The following is a 16,320-nucleotide window of genomic DNA, read 5'->3' as shown; positions in this document are numbered from 1 at the left end:
GATTCAGCACCACCACATAAGTAGACTGCAGAAAGCCAAATTTTCGTATTTTTCTTAAAATATGTTTCCAATAATCCAAAGTTTGTCTATGCATGACAGCATGAAACAGCAAATAATAATAACATTCAATCACCCAGTAATTGCTGTTCTTTATAGTCTGGCTGTTCTTGCAAGAAAAATCACTGTTCAATCTTATCAAAAATTAAAATAGTATTTCAATTGGAATGCCATACTTGAGAAGTAAAACCACTTTTCCTCCTTTAGCGCTGCAGTTAGATCCTAGGGAGCTCAACGTAATTGGTTTGATCTCATTTCTTTGTTAATTGAAAGAAGAAAGAAGCAGATGATCAGTAAGTTCGGATCTTTTCTCGTTAATTAGATAATAGAATCATGTTGTTGCTTTACAGGAATCATCATCTTCTATAAGCAAGGCCATAGTCCTAATGAAATATAAAACGAAGTTTACATCCTCTAAAAGGCTTGAGGGGCAACAGACCTATGTCTACATTTGGTAGATGTAAATAGTAAAGAAAAAAAGAGTCTCTTCTCTAATGCATTTCTTTTAGATAAGACAAGCTTACACAATTCTATGTGCTGAATTTTTGGTTGTACCTCACTGCTACTCCTCAAAATAATATTTCCAAATGTTTGGCCAAGAAAATAACTAAGCCCGCACGTGAATGGTTACAGATGCTACTTAATAAATAAATATAAGTGCTCATTTTCTAATGGCTTAAACCTTTTGATGAGATTGAATAAGTTGACATCTGACTTCTACTGTTCAGAAAAAAAAAACTGAAATAATTTGGCAAAACTTGACATCTTCAACGAAAAGGTATTGGATTTGTTATATAAATTTTCAGCATTCCTCATTCCTGGTATAACATAACTCAATTTAAACAAAGTAATTATTAGTTGTTTAACTCCAAAAATGAATAATAAAGGCACGACTATATCCAAAATAGGCGGTTTGAACTCAGTGTTTTCATGAAAACGATCAACTTCATTATTGCAATAAGTTATAAAATGCAAACTACTAATGCTACCAGATCAAATCAACATGACCTAATTTTTCACGCGGATACTACAAGTATGTCAGCTTTATCACTTCAACGAAGAACACACAAAATGTAATTAATTACTGTAAATTACACTAATATAAAAGATAAATCAGCGTATCTAGCTCCTAATAAAAATTGGAAAGTTTGATGAAATCGTCTGCGGTTTTCATGTTTATCAATTTCAATGGAAACAGAGCATTATACGATAGCTGAGCATTTGAAATTTCAGGAGATGTATCTAAGGCGACGGACAGATTAGTCGGGAATTACCTGTGATCGGAATCCGATGGAACTCAAATGGAAGACGATGAGGTGTTGATGAGAAGAAGCTTCGTGCTTGAGATTATCTTAAGAGTCGATCCAAAAGAATAGGAGTAAAAATTAGAAAACCTCGTCCCGCTTATTTGAACTTTCCCGGTGGCGGTTTCCCGGGCTTAATAAACCAAAATTCAAACCTTTTTGCCGGTTTTTAATTTTAACTTAAATTATTTCAAGTTAACATATCACTTATTTGGAATAATTAAGTTAAGATATTTCTTATTTGGAATATAGTCAAGATACCCGTTATTTTTTCAAATATTAGTTATTAATTTAATAATATTTATTTTAAGGAACAATATGTAGTTATAGTTATAAATAATATTTAGTATTTTCCTATAAACACTGCATATTTGTCATGCATTAAAGTTTATTCACTCCTTATTTAAAATGCACATATTAAAAATTTATTTTAAAAAATTACGATTTAAAAAATATCTAGTTGTCTAATTACACTTGTTCACCAAAACCTACTCTGAGTTTGTATTATAGCAACAAAAAATGTTTTCTTAATTACTATATTATGTAATTATTATATTTATTATATGATTTTCAATGCACCTTTAAAAGTATAATTTAACATCTTTAAAAGTACAGGAAATTAAGAAAGAATTTATGTTTTCTTAAACACAATTTTTAAAAAACATTCAATTAGTGAAAGTATAATTTATATTGTCAAGATCTGTCCCAATATTAATTATTCAGATTACTAAAATAATTATTCTAAATTACTTGTCAATTTACAAAATTAAAATAAAATTAATTTCATGTTTCCATTTTACCCTTGAAATTGGTTATTATTTTTTAAGTTTTGGACAAATTTGTAAAGTTTCAACAAAAACAATTAAGAGGTGAATTTCTTAAGGGGCATGTAAAGTTATAGTCCAACAAATATATGTCTTGTTTTATATCATAAGCTTAGAGCCTGTTTGACATTGTTGCTAAAATTTGTTTATTGATAGAAGTGTTTTTTTTAAAATAACTTTTTTGAAAAAATGTTTTTTAAAAAAAAACAATTTATGTTTGACAAATTCATTTGAAAAATGCTTTTGATAAGCAATTTGTGTTTGGCTATTTTTTTTAAAAGTGTTTTTGAGAGTCAAATTACGAAAAAGAACAAGTGTCAATGTGCTTTTAAGATTATTTTGTAGAGAGAAACTATTTTAAATATTTAATACATAACTTTAATTAAAATTTTCTTTTAATTAAATTAAAATATACATATTCAAATTATTAATCAATATTATACATAGATAAATAATAAATAAAATATTAATATAATATTGACATGATGAGTTAAATATACTTAAAAATATCAAACAAAATAAATTTTAATATTATTATTACCTATTTCTAATAATACGTAAAATAATATATAAAATATAGATAATAATATATAAACATAAATAAAATTAAAAAATAAAAAATAAAATTCTTGAATGAAACTTAACAAAACTTATGAAATATGCTAATTAATTAATAAGAGATATATTGGTAAATACGTAAATATGTAAGGGATATTTTAGTCTTCAGAAAAATAATTTTATGCTTCTGCTTTTTTTAAGAAGCAGAATTTTTTAGTTTCTTCTCAACCGTAGATAAACTGCTTTTGCTTTTATTTAAAAGCACTTTTGAGGGTTTGTCAAACACTTGATTTTTCAAAAAAAAAAGTGATTTTTTCTATAAAAAAAAACAAAAAACACTTTTGACCTCCTAACAATAATGTCAAATAGGCTCTTAGTAATTTACTTTAACATTTTTGTACCTAGTTAAACAATAACATATATATCATAGTGATCCCAGGAAGATAGAGTTTATGCAAGTCCTATCCCTATCGTAGAAATAAAAAAAGTTATTTTTGATAAAATTCTCACTAAAGAAAAAATAGTTCAAAGCATGACAAAAAAGGAAATAACGAATGTGAAGAGATAAAGTTTTCTACATAATAATTGTGTAATACAGAATAATACAATAATCAAATTTTAAGAAATAGCAAATATTAATAGAGAATGAAAAAATAATTAGAACTTCTAGAGTAATGTTACGATGACTATAACATATATATAGAAAGAGATAGAGAGAGCATTCAACTAAAATTAAATCTAAATTTAATTGGTCTCCTAACCTATTACTAGTGGTGGTTGCGCTTCCAATTTACATAAATGAAGTTAGGTAGTCCAGGATTAGTTTATAGTTTAGACGTCTAGAACATATGAAGTTGTTTGCACATGGACAATATTAGAGGTAGAGTTTGAGCTAGTAAGAATTTGGGGTTATTCGAACTTTATTTGACGAAAAATCACATTATATACAATTAAAATTACTTTTAATATAAATATAATAGATATTGAATCTCCTTAGACTTCTTCATATTCTAACTCTACCAAAGTTCTGGAGCAAAATAGATGGGGCAAAACATACATATAAATTAATAAAAAGCGGAAATAAATCATAAAAGAAAGTCGGGGGGGTTATTTCTGAAAAACATAATTAAGGAAGGCCTTCATCTGTTTATTTCCTTTTCACTGGACATGCTTTTTCATCTTTACTACGAGTAATCAATCGCGTTAGATCCCGAGTTGATTGAAATTTCCCAATCAGGAAAGGAAAACCACCGACGCGGGAGAGAGATCAGTCTCCATCTTCAACTCCCAGCTTCAGATCTCATTAATCAACTCCACTCATACAATTCTACATAATACCAATTCCACATTAATTCCCAATTATTCTTCCACATAAATTGAACTCAATCTACACTCCGGATTGCATATGTAGTTTTACATATTCAGAGCAGAATCGTTTGGTGTTTTCACATTATCAATTAGATCCGTCGGAGAGAGATCTGAACAAATGGCGGTTGCAGTCCGAGGAGGCCGTGGCGGCGGATCGGCACTTCGGAATTTCTTCTCATATCGAATCTTCGTCTCGGCTATGTTTACTTTACTGTTTCTCGCCACTCTCTCCGTCCTCTTCTCCTCTCATCACGATTCCGTACGTTTTCACTCTCCGCTTATTACTTTAATTTTCAAATTTTACCTTATTTGCTTATGCATATTGTTTGCAATGTGTTCTCTAACGGATTGTGCATTTTTCTCTTCTCAAGCTTGAAGATTAATCTTTTTCCTTAACAAGTAGTAGTAGTTGTTTATTATTATATCTAGATTTGCGTTTTGATGAGGTAATTTATTTTAACTTTCCCTCATAAATGTTTCATTCTGATATGGCATGCTTTATATCTTCTGTACATAATATGTTTGCTGAGATTCAATCAGCTTACATTTAGGAAAGATTTAGGTACACTGAAGTATGTAAACAGAGAAATTGACTAACATTTGATCATGCGCAACAGACTATTGGGAATGCATACTTGCATCGGTCATTGGTGTCACTAAGTTCAGATCCATTGAAGACTAGGCTAGATTTAATACATAAACAAGCAAATGATCATGTAGCACTTGTGAATGCCTACGCCGCTTATGCAAGGAAGCTGAAGTTGGAGATTGCTAAGCAGCTTAAGATGTTTGAAGATTTGGCCCAGAATTTTTCTGATCTTCAGTCAAAGCAAAATTACCGCTCAAATTTGTTTGATACTGATGGACCCCTGGATGACGACTCCTTGAAACAGTTTGAGAAGGAGGTTAAGGATAAGGTCAAGTTTGCGAGGTTATTGATTGCTGACTCAAAAGAGTCTTATGATAATCAATTGAAAATACAGAAGCTGAAGGACACAATATTTGCTGTTAATGAGTTGTTCGTGAAGGCAAAGAAGAATGGAGCTTTTGCCAGCTCAATTGCTGCTAAATCAACTCCAAAGAGCTTGCATTGTCTTGCTATGCGGCTTATGGAGGAGAGAATCTCACATCCTGAAAAATATAGGGATGAGGACCCAAAGCCTGAATATGAGGATCCTACTTTGTATCATTATGCCATATTTTCAGATAATGTCATTGCAGTATCCGTGGTTGTGAATTCAGTGATAAAGAACGCTGAGGAGCCATGGAAACATGTGTTCCATGTTGTTACTGATAGGATGAATTTAGCTGCAATGAAAGTGTGGTTTAAGATGAGGCCTATTCAACAAGGTCACATTGAAATAAAATCTGTTGAGGATTTTACATTCTTAACTTCTTCCTATGTTCCAGTGCTCAAGCAACTTGAGTCCGCAAAGTTGCAGAACTTTTACTTCCAAAACAGTGCGGAGAATGCTACGAAAGATGTGAACAACATGAAATTTAAGAATCCAAAGTACTTGTCTATGTTAAATCACTTAAGATTTTATTTGCCGGAGATGTATCCAACACTACACCGGATTTTGTTTCTGGACGATGATGTTGTGGTTCAGAAGGATTTGACTGCATTGTGGACAATTGATTTGGATGGGAAGGTCAATGGGGCAGTTGAGACCTGCTTTGGATCCTTTCATCGCTATTCTCAGTACTTGAATTTCTCTCACCCTCTTGTTAGGGAAAAGTTCAGCCCTAAGGCGTGTGCCTGGGCATTTGGGATGAATATTTTTGATCTTGACGCCTGGAGGCGTGAAAAATGCACTGAGCAGTATCACTACTGGCAGAATTTGGTGAGTTGTTTTATGCTGTACCTTCTATCTTTTTATGGTCGATTTTTTTGGACAGCTTATCATAGCTTAGAAAACAATAGGCTGAATTAGAGAATCTATTGAGCTAGGACTTCTTTTCTTTTATTATATATCCTATTAAGGAATTAATTCTTATAATTTATTTCTTTTATTAGAATGAGGATCGGACATTGTGGAAATTGGGAACACTTCCAGCTGGGCTGATGACCTTCTTCTCGAAAACCAAATCACTGGATAAGTCGTGGCATGTACTTGGCCTTGGGTTCAATCCGAGTGTAAGCATGGATGAAATCCACAAGGCTGCTGTGATTCACTATAATGGGGATATGAAACCTTGGCTGGACATAGCCTTGAATCAATACAAGGAGCTATGGACTAAATATATTGATTCTGAAATGGAATTTGTGCAGATGTGCAATTTTGGCGTGTAGAGGAGCACACTGTTATGCCTCAGCAACAATGAGGTAACAGAAACTATCAAACTAAAGCACACTCATTGTTCATCTGAATACTTGAAAAAATATTTTCATCCAGAGCAAAGCTAAGGCTGTTGATACTGTCTACAGTATCTCTCAAATTTTCTTGTTAGTTATTGTAATTTTAAAAATTCGAAATCAAGCGATCAGCTTTTGTAGACAGTGAAGTGATTCTTTTGTAAGGGACTTTTAACACGTACAATGGGTTCAGTGATTAATTAAAAGATTATGAAACCATAAATGCACTTATATAAACTGCTACTAGTTTCTTTTTACTGGCTCTAGTCTGCTGTGAAGATTGCAATAAATTAATTGCTTTTAATAATTGAGTTGCGTATGAGAAGTTTGGATAGGATTGCAAGGCTTATGGTATTTGTGGGAGTCAACCACCAAAATGTTCTTAAATTCTCGAGTATTTTCGGATAGTGTCATTTATGAGAGTTATGCAGGTTGCCTTGTGTCAATAGATAAATGAACTAGCTTTACTTTAGCTTTTTATCATTTTCCTTTTTTGTTAAATCATTACTAATAAGCGAGTAAGGCAGTATTAGCCCTCTTGACATTCTGCACCTGCCCTAATATCGCTGTACGTTTATAAAAAAAATATTGTTCCATTTGCTGCTTACAAGGTGATCTCAGCCATACTCGGGGATCCTCTTACCATGTCTTCATCTTCTCAAATGTTTGCAGTTACTATAGGTTTTGTAATTCTCTCACTTCTTACATGTTACATCTCCTTCTCTGCTTAATGGTATGTTCCCTTCAATCTGATCTTAATCTATTTCTCATAGAGTTGGGTTATCATGTCATAACGTTGTGTATGTCTCCTTTCAAATAAATGAATAATAGAAAAGAGAAGAGGGACTAGTTGTAAGTAATGAATCATGCAAGATGCACTATAGATTCCATGACATTCTGATAAAAAAAAAATTGTCTGCCTACCCCAACAAATATAGAGTTCTAAGCTAAGAGTTCTTGGTTCCTAATGATATGATTTTGTGCTGAAGTATGTGTTGGACTTCGTTATCCTAATCCCTTCATAAGGTTCAATTTGTGAAGTAGCTACCTATGTCTTTGCTTCAACAACATGCATATCCCCGTTTCAAATTAGATGTCTTAATGTGGCTTTAAACAGAGAGTGAAGAAAATTTGAACGGTTAGTATTTGCGTGGTCCAGCCATTCTTTTAGGCATGCAACAATGGAGATGTCAAATCTAAGAGAATCCTATATACTAATATAATAGGGCGAATAGGAACTCCTCTTCTCTCAATAAGAGAGCGGAATATAAAAGGATGCTGCAGTACTTTATTGGAAAATATACAATTGTTTATTCAAAGATAAGCGAATTATTTATGCCTTATATATTGCTTTTGCTGGTGTTACTAATTAAACCACCCATGATTGGTGTACTGTACAGCGTATAGTAGAAATTAGAATATCCCAAGAACATTGTACACAGTACAGTATGAAACATGAAAGATTAGGCGGTAGAAAAGAGTACTGTCGGGGAATGAGGAACGTTCAATGTGTGCCACTATTGTACATTCGCAGTGGTGCTGTTACTTTTTGAAAAGTTATTCAGGACTCATTCCTTAAACTAGTAAATTGGGATCCATCTGAGTCACCATAACATGATTGATCATGAACTTCGAGCCGCTGCGTCCAAATACATTAGTAAAGCATATTTGTGTCACTTCTCATCACTAGTTTTACATCTTTTAATTAACTTCTACTACTCCCTCCGTTTCATAAAGAATGACTTGGTTTGACTTGGCACGGAGTTTAAGTAAATAAAAAAGACTTTTGAATCTTGTGGTCCTAAATTAAAGTTATGTCAAATGTACAAAATTGCCCTTAATCTTGTGGTCTTAAACACGCCACGTGGAAAACAAAAAGTAAAATGTTACCAAAAAAGGAAAGAGGTCATTCTTTTTGAAACTGATTAAAAAGAAAAGGAGGTCATTCTTTGTGAAACGGAGGAAGTAGTATTTTTTAAAACATGACATCTGAAGGGAAGCATCTACCCAACTTCCACGGCCATTTGCATTTAGCATCTACCGGCAACTTCAGAAATAGAAAAAAAGGACCTTTGGGTTTAACCCAAAAGGATTTATCATATATCGTTTCTTTAAAACCTACTAGTGCGTAACAGTTTTTGTGAAGACAATGAACATTCGGCCTTACTCAAATCCCACAGGTAGCTCGTTAAGTAAAGATTGTTCAAAACCATATAAAAAGTAACATATTCCCTCAATTGGTGTGAGACACTTTCGCTTCCCCTGCTCTATGCACACAACTGAACATTTAGAGCACAAATAACTGACATGATGTCCAACATTTAAAAAAAATGACATGAATCAAATTAACTTCAGGTTCGCCTCATCTCAAAAGCCGCCGGCCCCGAGGTGAGAATCATTCAGTATCATATAAGAGTTCCCTTGATTTGTTACAAGTTCATTAATATGTTTTTCCATTTGGAGCAAACAATATGAGGTATCTAGAGAAAGGAAATGGGAAAAGGAAGGGCATAAGTGGAGTCTCATCAGAGTTGCTCCCTGTTGGGATAAACTGTAACATACAACTACTAGGCTCTATAGATAGATTCCCCAATATTCAGAGTAATGGTAGTGCAAGTTATCTACCATACTAGCTTAGTATAGAACTATTGAAAATGCAAGAATTAAAATGACTTTATTTTATTAGGTCAAGCAAGAGATGGAGTGGCCAAGTAGCTAGGCTTGTCATCACCAGCCATGATAACCACAATCTTCGGTTTCATTGTCACTATCATGTCAATTTGGTTATGTACATTTGTGGGAATCATCGTCCCACCATTGTTCTCACCCCGTGAAATAGATGAATTACGCGATTTCTTTCTGCAATTTACACAGGCAAGAATGACCAGTGCTACAAAAATGAGTAGAAATATAAAGGCTAGGCCTCCAAAAAGGTAAGGTACCGTAGAATTCCATCTCCAGACAGAGCAAGAATATGGGCTACTACAGTTTGAAAGGCTCATCTGTGATCTCTTTGTGCGTTCTTATGTGTAGAATTTTGGTGTAACGTTATGGTTTTGGAAACTAATTACCAGCTCCTTTTAAAGGTGAAAATTGAGTATATTGAGAAGGAAGATTCTGAATGTGCCCTTTAGATTCCTCTGTAAAGTTTTGAGAAAATCAAAGTGATAGTACTATAAATTAATAGCCCACTTAAAATAGTAAAAGTGAACACAGAGGCGCTAGTAGACTAGTAGTTCCGATGTGTGATTTGTCTTAGTCACAAAGTCATATAGTAAAACTTTAGCATATGGAGGAGTTGTGTATACACAGAACGATATACATTAACAAAATAATTTAAACATTTTATTGCATCTCTTCGATATGAATTAGTTATACAATAATGATCGTAGTGATATATTTTGACACCTACTTGTATGCCAGGATCTAGTTGGAAAGGTGCTCAATATATTACTCTCACTTTTCACTACAAAAACGAAAGAAATTACCAAGTTTGTCGCGATACAAGAACAATTAACTAAATCTGACACTAGTAGTAATTAGCTATATATTTTTTGTTTATGTCCAAATTATAAAACTATATCTTCAACAAGATATAATTACTATAATTATATATATCACAGAAAATCACTTCATCAAGTCACTTTGAATAATAATATCCATGTGCCACCACTTAAAAAATAAAAGAACCATTTGACATTCTGTAATGGTTCGATTGAACTTAAAAACAATGGTAAAAGCATTAATAATGGACCTTCTGGTAATGTATAAAATATCTGATTTAATTATGAAACACTATCTTTCTGGGCCAATACGTAATCTATTATAATGGAGCTTTAAAGTTCAGCGTCAATTATAGGCGTCTCATAGCTTTTGATTAATATATTCGTCCCCGTTCAGCCGTTCATATATAATAATAGTGTTCCATTATACACAAAATCTACAATGTCAATATGATTTTTATATGTAAAGTATTATATCCGAAAATTAGTTCAACAAAAAAATTGATGGATAAAACATTAAATTTTAATTTAAAATAGTTTCTTTTTTTTAAAAAAAAAAAAACAAAACAGGAAGGGAGGTCTGGTAGCAACATCCCTTTGGGTGCAACCTTTTCTCGGATCCTGTTAATGTGGGTGTAAATTACAGAAATGATGTCACTTATTCTTCGAATTTTATTAAATAGAGAAGTATTGAAATATCTCTAAATTTGATGTAAATTATTAATTTTGTGACAGTCTTAGAACACTCATCTACTTGACTAACTAAACTTAGATATACCCTTGATCTGCCCCATGACATAACAAATGGTCTCGAACTCTTGTAGGAGCATGAGACTTATTAAAAAGCCGAGAGAAGTGTTAAAACACCCCTAAACTTGCAGAGAATGTAAGGGTGTATTTCACTCATGTTACAAGATCGAAAATCTATTTAAGTTCAGTCAATCAAATAGAATAATATTGTTAAGACTATCAATAATTCAAAGATAAAATTAATAATTTATGCTAAATTTAAGAGTGTCTCAATACTTTTCCCTTAATTAATTTATAGATAAAAGGGTGGTAATAAATGGGATGCAGAATATTATATAAACAATATCAGGTGCTTTTCAGTTGTTGACCGGGAAATATTGTAGTGCCGCGGCGCCTCGTTGAAGTAGTAGTAACGCATAAGTGTAGGGGGAATATCCTACCGAATATATGCAAAAAAGTTGTACTAATTTTGAGTAGTTCAGGTATTGCGTTCGTGAATTGTGAGTGACATGTAGGGGCGGATCTTTGAGCTGGTTGTTCACCTGAATTCTTTTGAAATTTTAATTTCAAATTCAGGAAGAAAAATTTAAATTTACGAGCATTGATTTACGAAATTTAAAATTCATTTGGAGATTTCAATTTCAAATTATAGGAGGAAATTCTGAATTTATCAATGATCATGTACTATTAAAAAAAAAGAGCAATTATTGACAAGTTCCTTTTTTTATTTCTCAATTTTTTTATTTCTTATTTGATATTCGATATTCATATTGAAGTCTGACTGGAGCCGTCATAGTTTGTTTTAACTCCTCTGCAAGGAAGGAACGAGTCGCTTCCCCCTTTCCTTCACCACCAGCTTGGAGCACGGTCTTCGCCGATCTCAAGATTATCAACAAGACAAGCCCAATAATGCGGCTACGAGCTCTTTCTTTACTCAGACCCTAGGGGGTGACATTCTAACAATAGCGATTTCATAATTAAGGGAACTCAATTTCTCATTTGGTATTTAAAACTCACATTGAAAACTCAAATTTAAAACTTCTAATTAAGAATAAAAAAAGTACATATAACTCCACGTCAACCGTCATCGATCACTGACAAGTATTTTGATAATTGACAGTAGCGACACGCATGACAATAGCTCTTTTGCTTCTTTTCCCAAGGAGAAATTTTAAAATTTTGTGTTATCTCTCTTTCATTGTCATCATCTACTCATTATTCGTTTCATCTATCTTTTCACTCTTTTTTGCGTGAACGGCTCGCCGCATCCCTATCCACATAAAGTTTGTTTTGGCATTTATCACAACACCCACTAAATAGTGTTTGTTGAAGACTCCTAATCCAATCTCTGTTCTCCTAATTAAAGTAATCAAATACGGAATCCTCCTCTAAAACCTTTTTTTAGTAAATCCAAATTTCAAAATTTTAATTTTCATTAACCCCACAAGTAAAGGGGAGCTACAAAGACGGAAGAGGGTTCATCAGAAATGGACTCGCCTGGGAACAAATTTCGCCACAACACACACCAGGACAGAAATCTGATCACTTGTAAGAAAAAATAAATAAATTCTCAGACTTCATATTTCACTATAGATTTTAATTTTGCTCATAAATTAAATACCCAATTCTCGTTAGTCTCAACTTTGATTACACCAATACTAAAAAAAAGGAAAAACAAGTGAAGAACTCAACTGTAATTATATAACAAATCATAAACTCTGATTATGGCAAAAATAAGTCATGATAGATCTATTTCTCAACGTTGTTTGTTTTACATATTCCGGAAAATTACAAAAATAAGCTAGCTCAGACTCAGGGGAAGCAAAATTAGGCAGCTGATGAGTGAGTAGGTTTATCAGAAATAGGAACTCCGATGTGGGTAGGTTTGTGATCTCCGGCCATGATGACGACAATACTGGGAGACATCTCGACAATTGTATTGTTCGGCGGCGGACATGCAGATTTCTCCGGGTCGGAGTTAGAGGAAAAACGTTTATGGAAGGAACAAGCGAGGATGATGAGGGAAACGACAATTAGAAGCAACATTATCCCCAAACTTCCAAAAAGGTAAGGAAGTGGAGATCTCCATGTCCAGAATGAGGAGGAGCTCGGTGTATTACTTAAATCTCTCATTATTTTCTCTTTCTCTCTCTGCTCTGTTACACAAAAGAGCTGAGGCAGAGGATGGAAATTTCTAGCTATTTTATAGAGGTAAACAACTTCCACTCAAAGTCCCACCCTCAATTAAATTGCTTATTTGCCACTTACCTTTATACTACTCTCTCTCCCCTTATTTTATTCGTATCAGGTATTAATTGTTATCGTGCTTAAGTATATACGTCACTTGTATAAATACTTAAGTTTTCACCCATTATATGTGTTTGTTTGACTAGATCGGATGTTAAAATATAATAATTTAATCTTATGCTTTTAAATTAAAATTATGTATAAAAATATATCAAAATAAAATTCTAATTTTTTTATCGACTTTGAATATGTCATGTCATTCGCGTAAAGGATGTATTACAAAAAATATAATGAGAATCCTATAGTTAAAAATATCTTTGATTTTTTTTGTTTTTCTAAGCACCGACTAATTTAGATTTAAGGATGAGCAACTTATATCCACTGCCTACGTCCTTTAATGATGTCAGATTTTGATTTTGTTTTAGCAGGTGTTAAATATTTTCGTTAATTCCTCTGTATTCAAGTTCTAATCTCATATTGTAGTTTCATGGTACGTAAAAAGTAAGTTAAATATATTTTTCTTTGCCATTAAGTTACAAAAGTAAGTAACAAATTAAAAGAAGGGATGGGATGGGCCGAAGACAACTTTCCACGACACGAAGTGACATTAGAGTTGAGCGTACCAATTACAACTTCCTTTTGTGCACACCACTTTTAGTTGTAAAGATTAGCATTCCATCATAAAGTTGGTAGTTGGCTTAATTGGACGAAATTAACTAGTAAAACTTTTAAGGGGTTGTTTGGATGGTTGAGATCAAATACATAATGATATTTTATCGATTAAGATATTTTATGAAATTATTTTATTTTATTTTTTCATATGAAATAACTTATTCCATCATTTATATTGAAATAACAGATGATTGGAACCAAACAATACTCATTACCAAACGCAAGTTATATAAAATATCTCATAGAATATTATACTCATCCCACCAACCAAACGATCCCTTATTAGATGAACCAAGAGTACCATTTCAAATTTAGAATGTGCTTGGTAAAGAAATTTTCCGATAAATAGATAATTTTCATATTTATATTCTTATGTTCGGTTTAGGACATATTACCGCAAAAGTAGAGTATAGGTGTATAAGAGTCTTGGGTAAGGGGTGTGCGGTACGTGGTGGGCATGGGTCTATGGGGTGGGGTGACTGGTGTGGAGTGTGTGTTGGATAGTGTAAATAAAAACAATCAATGTGGAATATTAATCGTGGAACTTGTGTTTTTACTATTAGGAAGGTCATTTTTTAGGATTTTATTTTATTTAAAAAATATTTTTGAGATACTTTGATTAATCACCCACCGTAAATTAATTGAAACACTTTTTTTTCTAAAAAATATCCATGCCAAACACACCCTAGAAAAAAACAGATGGACTCATGATTACCAAGTGGCTTTTTGAGGAATTTAAACAATTTGATTTTTTTTTATTTTTTACAAGTTAAGGCAAATAAAAATAAGACAGAAGAAATGGTAGTATTTGAATAAACCAGCTCATAGAATTGGATCAAGACAAGGCAATTTTTTTGCCTATGTCAACAACCATCGTTACGTGTCTTTACATCCTTTTGGTACTTATTAGTACTTCAACTATTGATGGATCTCTCTTGTTTTCAAGTCTACATTCGTGCCCGTCTAGATTTTAGTCAATAGTGGAGCCGAATTCAAATGCTTTCTTCGTTTTTATTTATTTATCTTTGATAAAAGGGAGTTACTTAAATGGTAAGCACCCTCACTTTTAAAAGGAAGGAGTAAAAATATATATCTTAATTTAACTCGACTTAAAAAATTTAAAAATAAAATTTGAATTCTTAAAAATATTTTTTTAAAATTTTATAATTTCAAATATATAATGTAGAATGTTTGATATAAAGTTACTAAATATGGAAATAGGTATTTTTTAAAAACATACTGAAATAAAAGTCACACAAACAAATTAAAATAGCAAATTTAGTCAAATTTAACAAATGAAGTTTAAAGTTTAAACCTGTGATTTCAGCAACTTTTGAACCCTGATATTAGCTAACCCACTGTGAATAAAAAGTAAAGTTTATTACTTCATTCGTTTTAATTTGGTTATCCTAATTTTTTTAGTTTGTTTTAAAAGAAATTATTTTTGTCCTTTGTTTGGTAACTTATTAATTTCTATTTTAATAAAAGAATTAAAAGATATTTTAATACATTTGATATATTTTCAACTTTATATCATAAATTAAAAGGCCTTTTTTAAATTTCTTAAACTTCATATTGAATTAAAACATGATAAACAAATTGAAACGAATGAAGTACTTTAAACCTCTGATGCGATGTTTATATATGTAATTTTTTTATAAATCCCTTGCGATACAGTAGTTCCACAACTGACTGTAGTGAGTGGTGACAACAAAATTAAGTTAAAAGATATGTATTTTGACCACATGAATCTAATAGATAACGCCCCTAGCTTTGATTTTTTTTAAAATACTTTATTTAAAATATTTTGGTGGGTTGAGATATGGAAAGAAGAAGCAGATTTGATAATCAACTTAAAACACATTTTCCATATTGTAGGACAAGAAAATAATTAGCAAAAAAGTGTCTGCCGCTGAAAGAAGAAGAGACTTCTTTATGTGGGTACAAATTACAGTACAATGTCGCTTTTGAAACGGATTATCTTACTGCCAAAAATTGCGGTGACGTGAGAAGTTTTTTTTTTTTTTTTTAGATACTAAATTTGAATTATGAATATAAAATCGTATTTGTTAGATAATGATTTATGTTATAAATAAAATTCTCGACATAAATTTGAATTAGTTGGATCTTAAAATGAATACCAACGAGTGAGGAAAAGAAAAAGGTATATAATTACTGTAACTCAATGGAATATAAATCTTCATGCAATACCAAGTTTCTAGACTAACCAACATTTTCTAGTGCTCAATACTTATTTTACAATTTTGATGACATTGCCGAGCCACCGCACTCTACCAACTCAACCGGGTCGGGTCATATATTTTTACTGAGAATCAATTTGGACATAGGTTAAGCCCGCAACTCTAGCAGTTTCACTAATTATTTTAGTTAAATATATAATTCCAAAATGATCCATACTAAAAATTGTTGCAATGCCAAAATAAAAAAAAAAAAAAAATGATCCATACTAGAAATCGTCAAATACTTTTTATTTGTGTTATATCTAGAACTAGAAAAGAAAAGAAATATGTTTATAATTAAACAAATTCTAAAAATTAGAATTAATATGGTTTAAACTGTGGTGTCAACACTTATTGTTTACAAAATTACAAATAGTAAAACATAAGAGACTTGAGTCAATAAATGAGTTATGAATAATCTATTTAGTGTAATTTTCACAA

At 31.9% G+C, this 16,320-nt stretch overlaps 1 protein-coding gene across 1 annotated transcript; it reads left to right on the top strand.

Annotated features, from left to right (window-relative positions):
- The first annotated feature begins 3,878 nt into the window (after positions 1-3,878).
- LOC125810704 (probable galacturonosyltransferase 9) lies at positions 3,879-6,724 on the top strand. The gene is made up of 3 exons (XM_049490177.1): positions 3,879-4,370; positions 4,729-5,955; positions 6,129-6,724. The coding sequence occupies exons 1-3, from the start codon at positions 4,230-4,232 to the stop codon at positions 6,402-6,404; spliced, it is 1,644 nt and encodes a 547-aa protein (XP_049346134.1). The 5' UTR covers positions 3,879-4,229; the 3' UTR covers positions 6,405-6,724.
- The last annotated feature ends 9,596 nt before the right edge of the window (positions 6,725-16,320 follow it).

This window comes from Solanum verrucosum, unplaced genomic scaffold (genome assembly GCF_900185275.1).
Source record: "Solanum verrucosum unplaced genomic scaffold, falcon-dt-bn FXZP01000032.1, whole genome shotgun sequence".
NCBI classification, from domain to species: Eukaryota; Viridiplantae; Streptophyta; class Magnoliopsida; order Solanales; family Solanaceae; genus Solanum; species Solanum verrucosum.
Note: the sequence above shows the minus strand (reverse complement) of the source record. Positions and strands in the feature narration are given on the sequence as shown.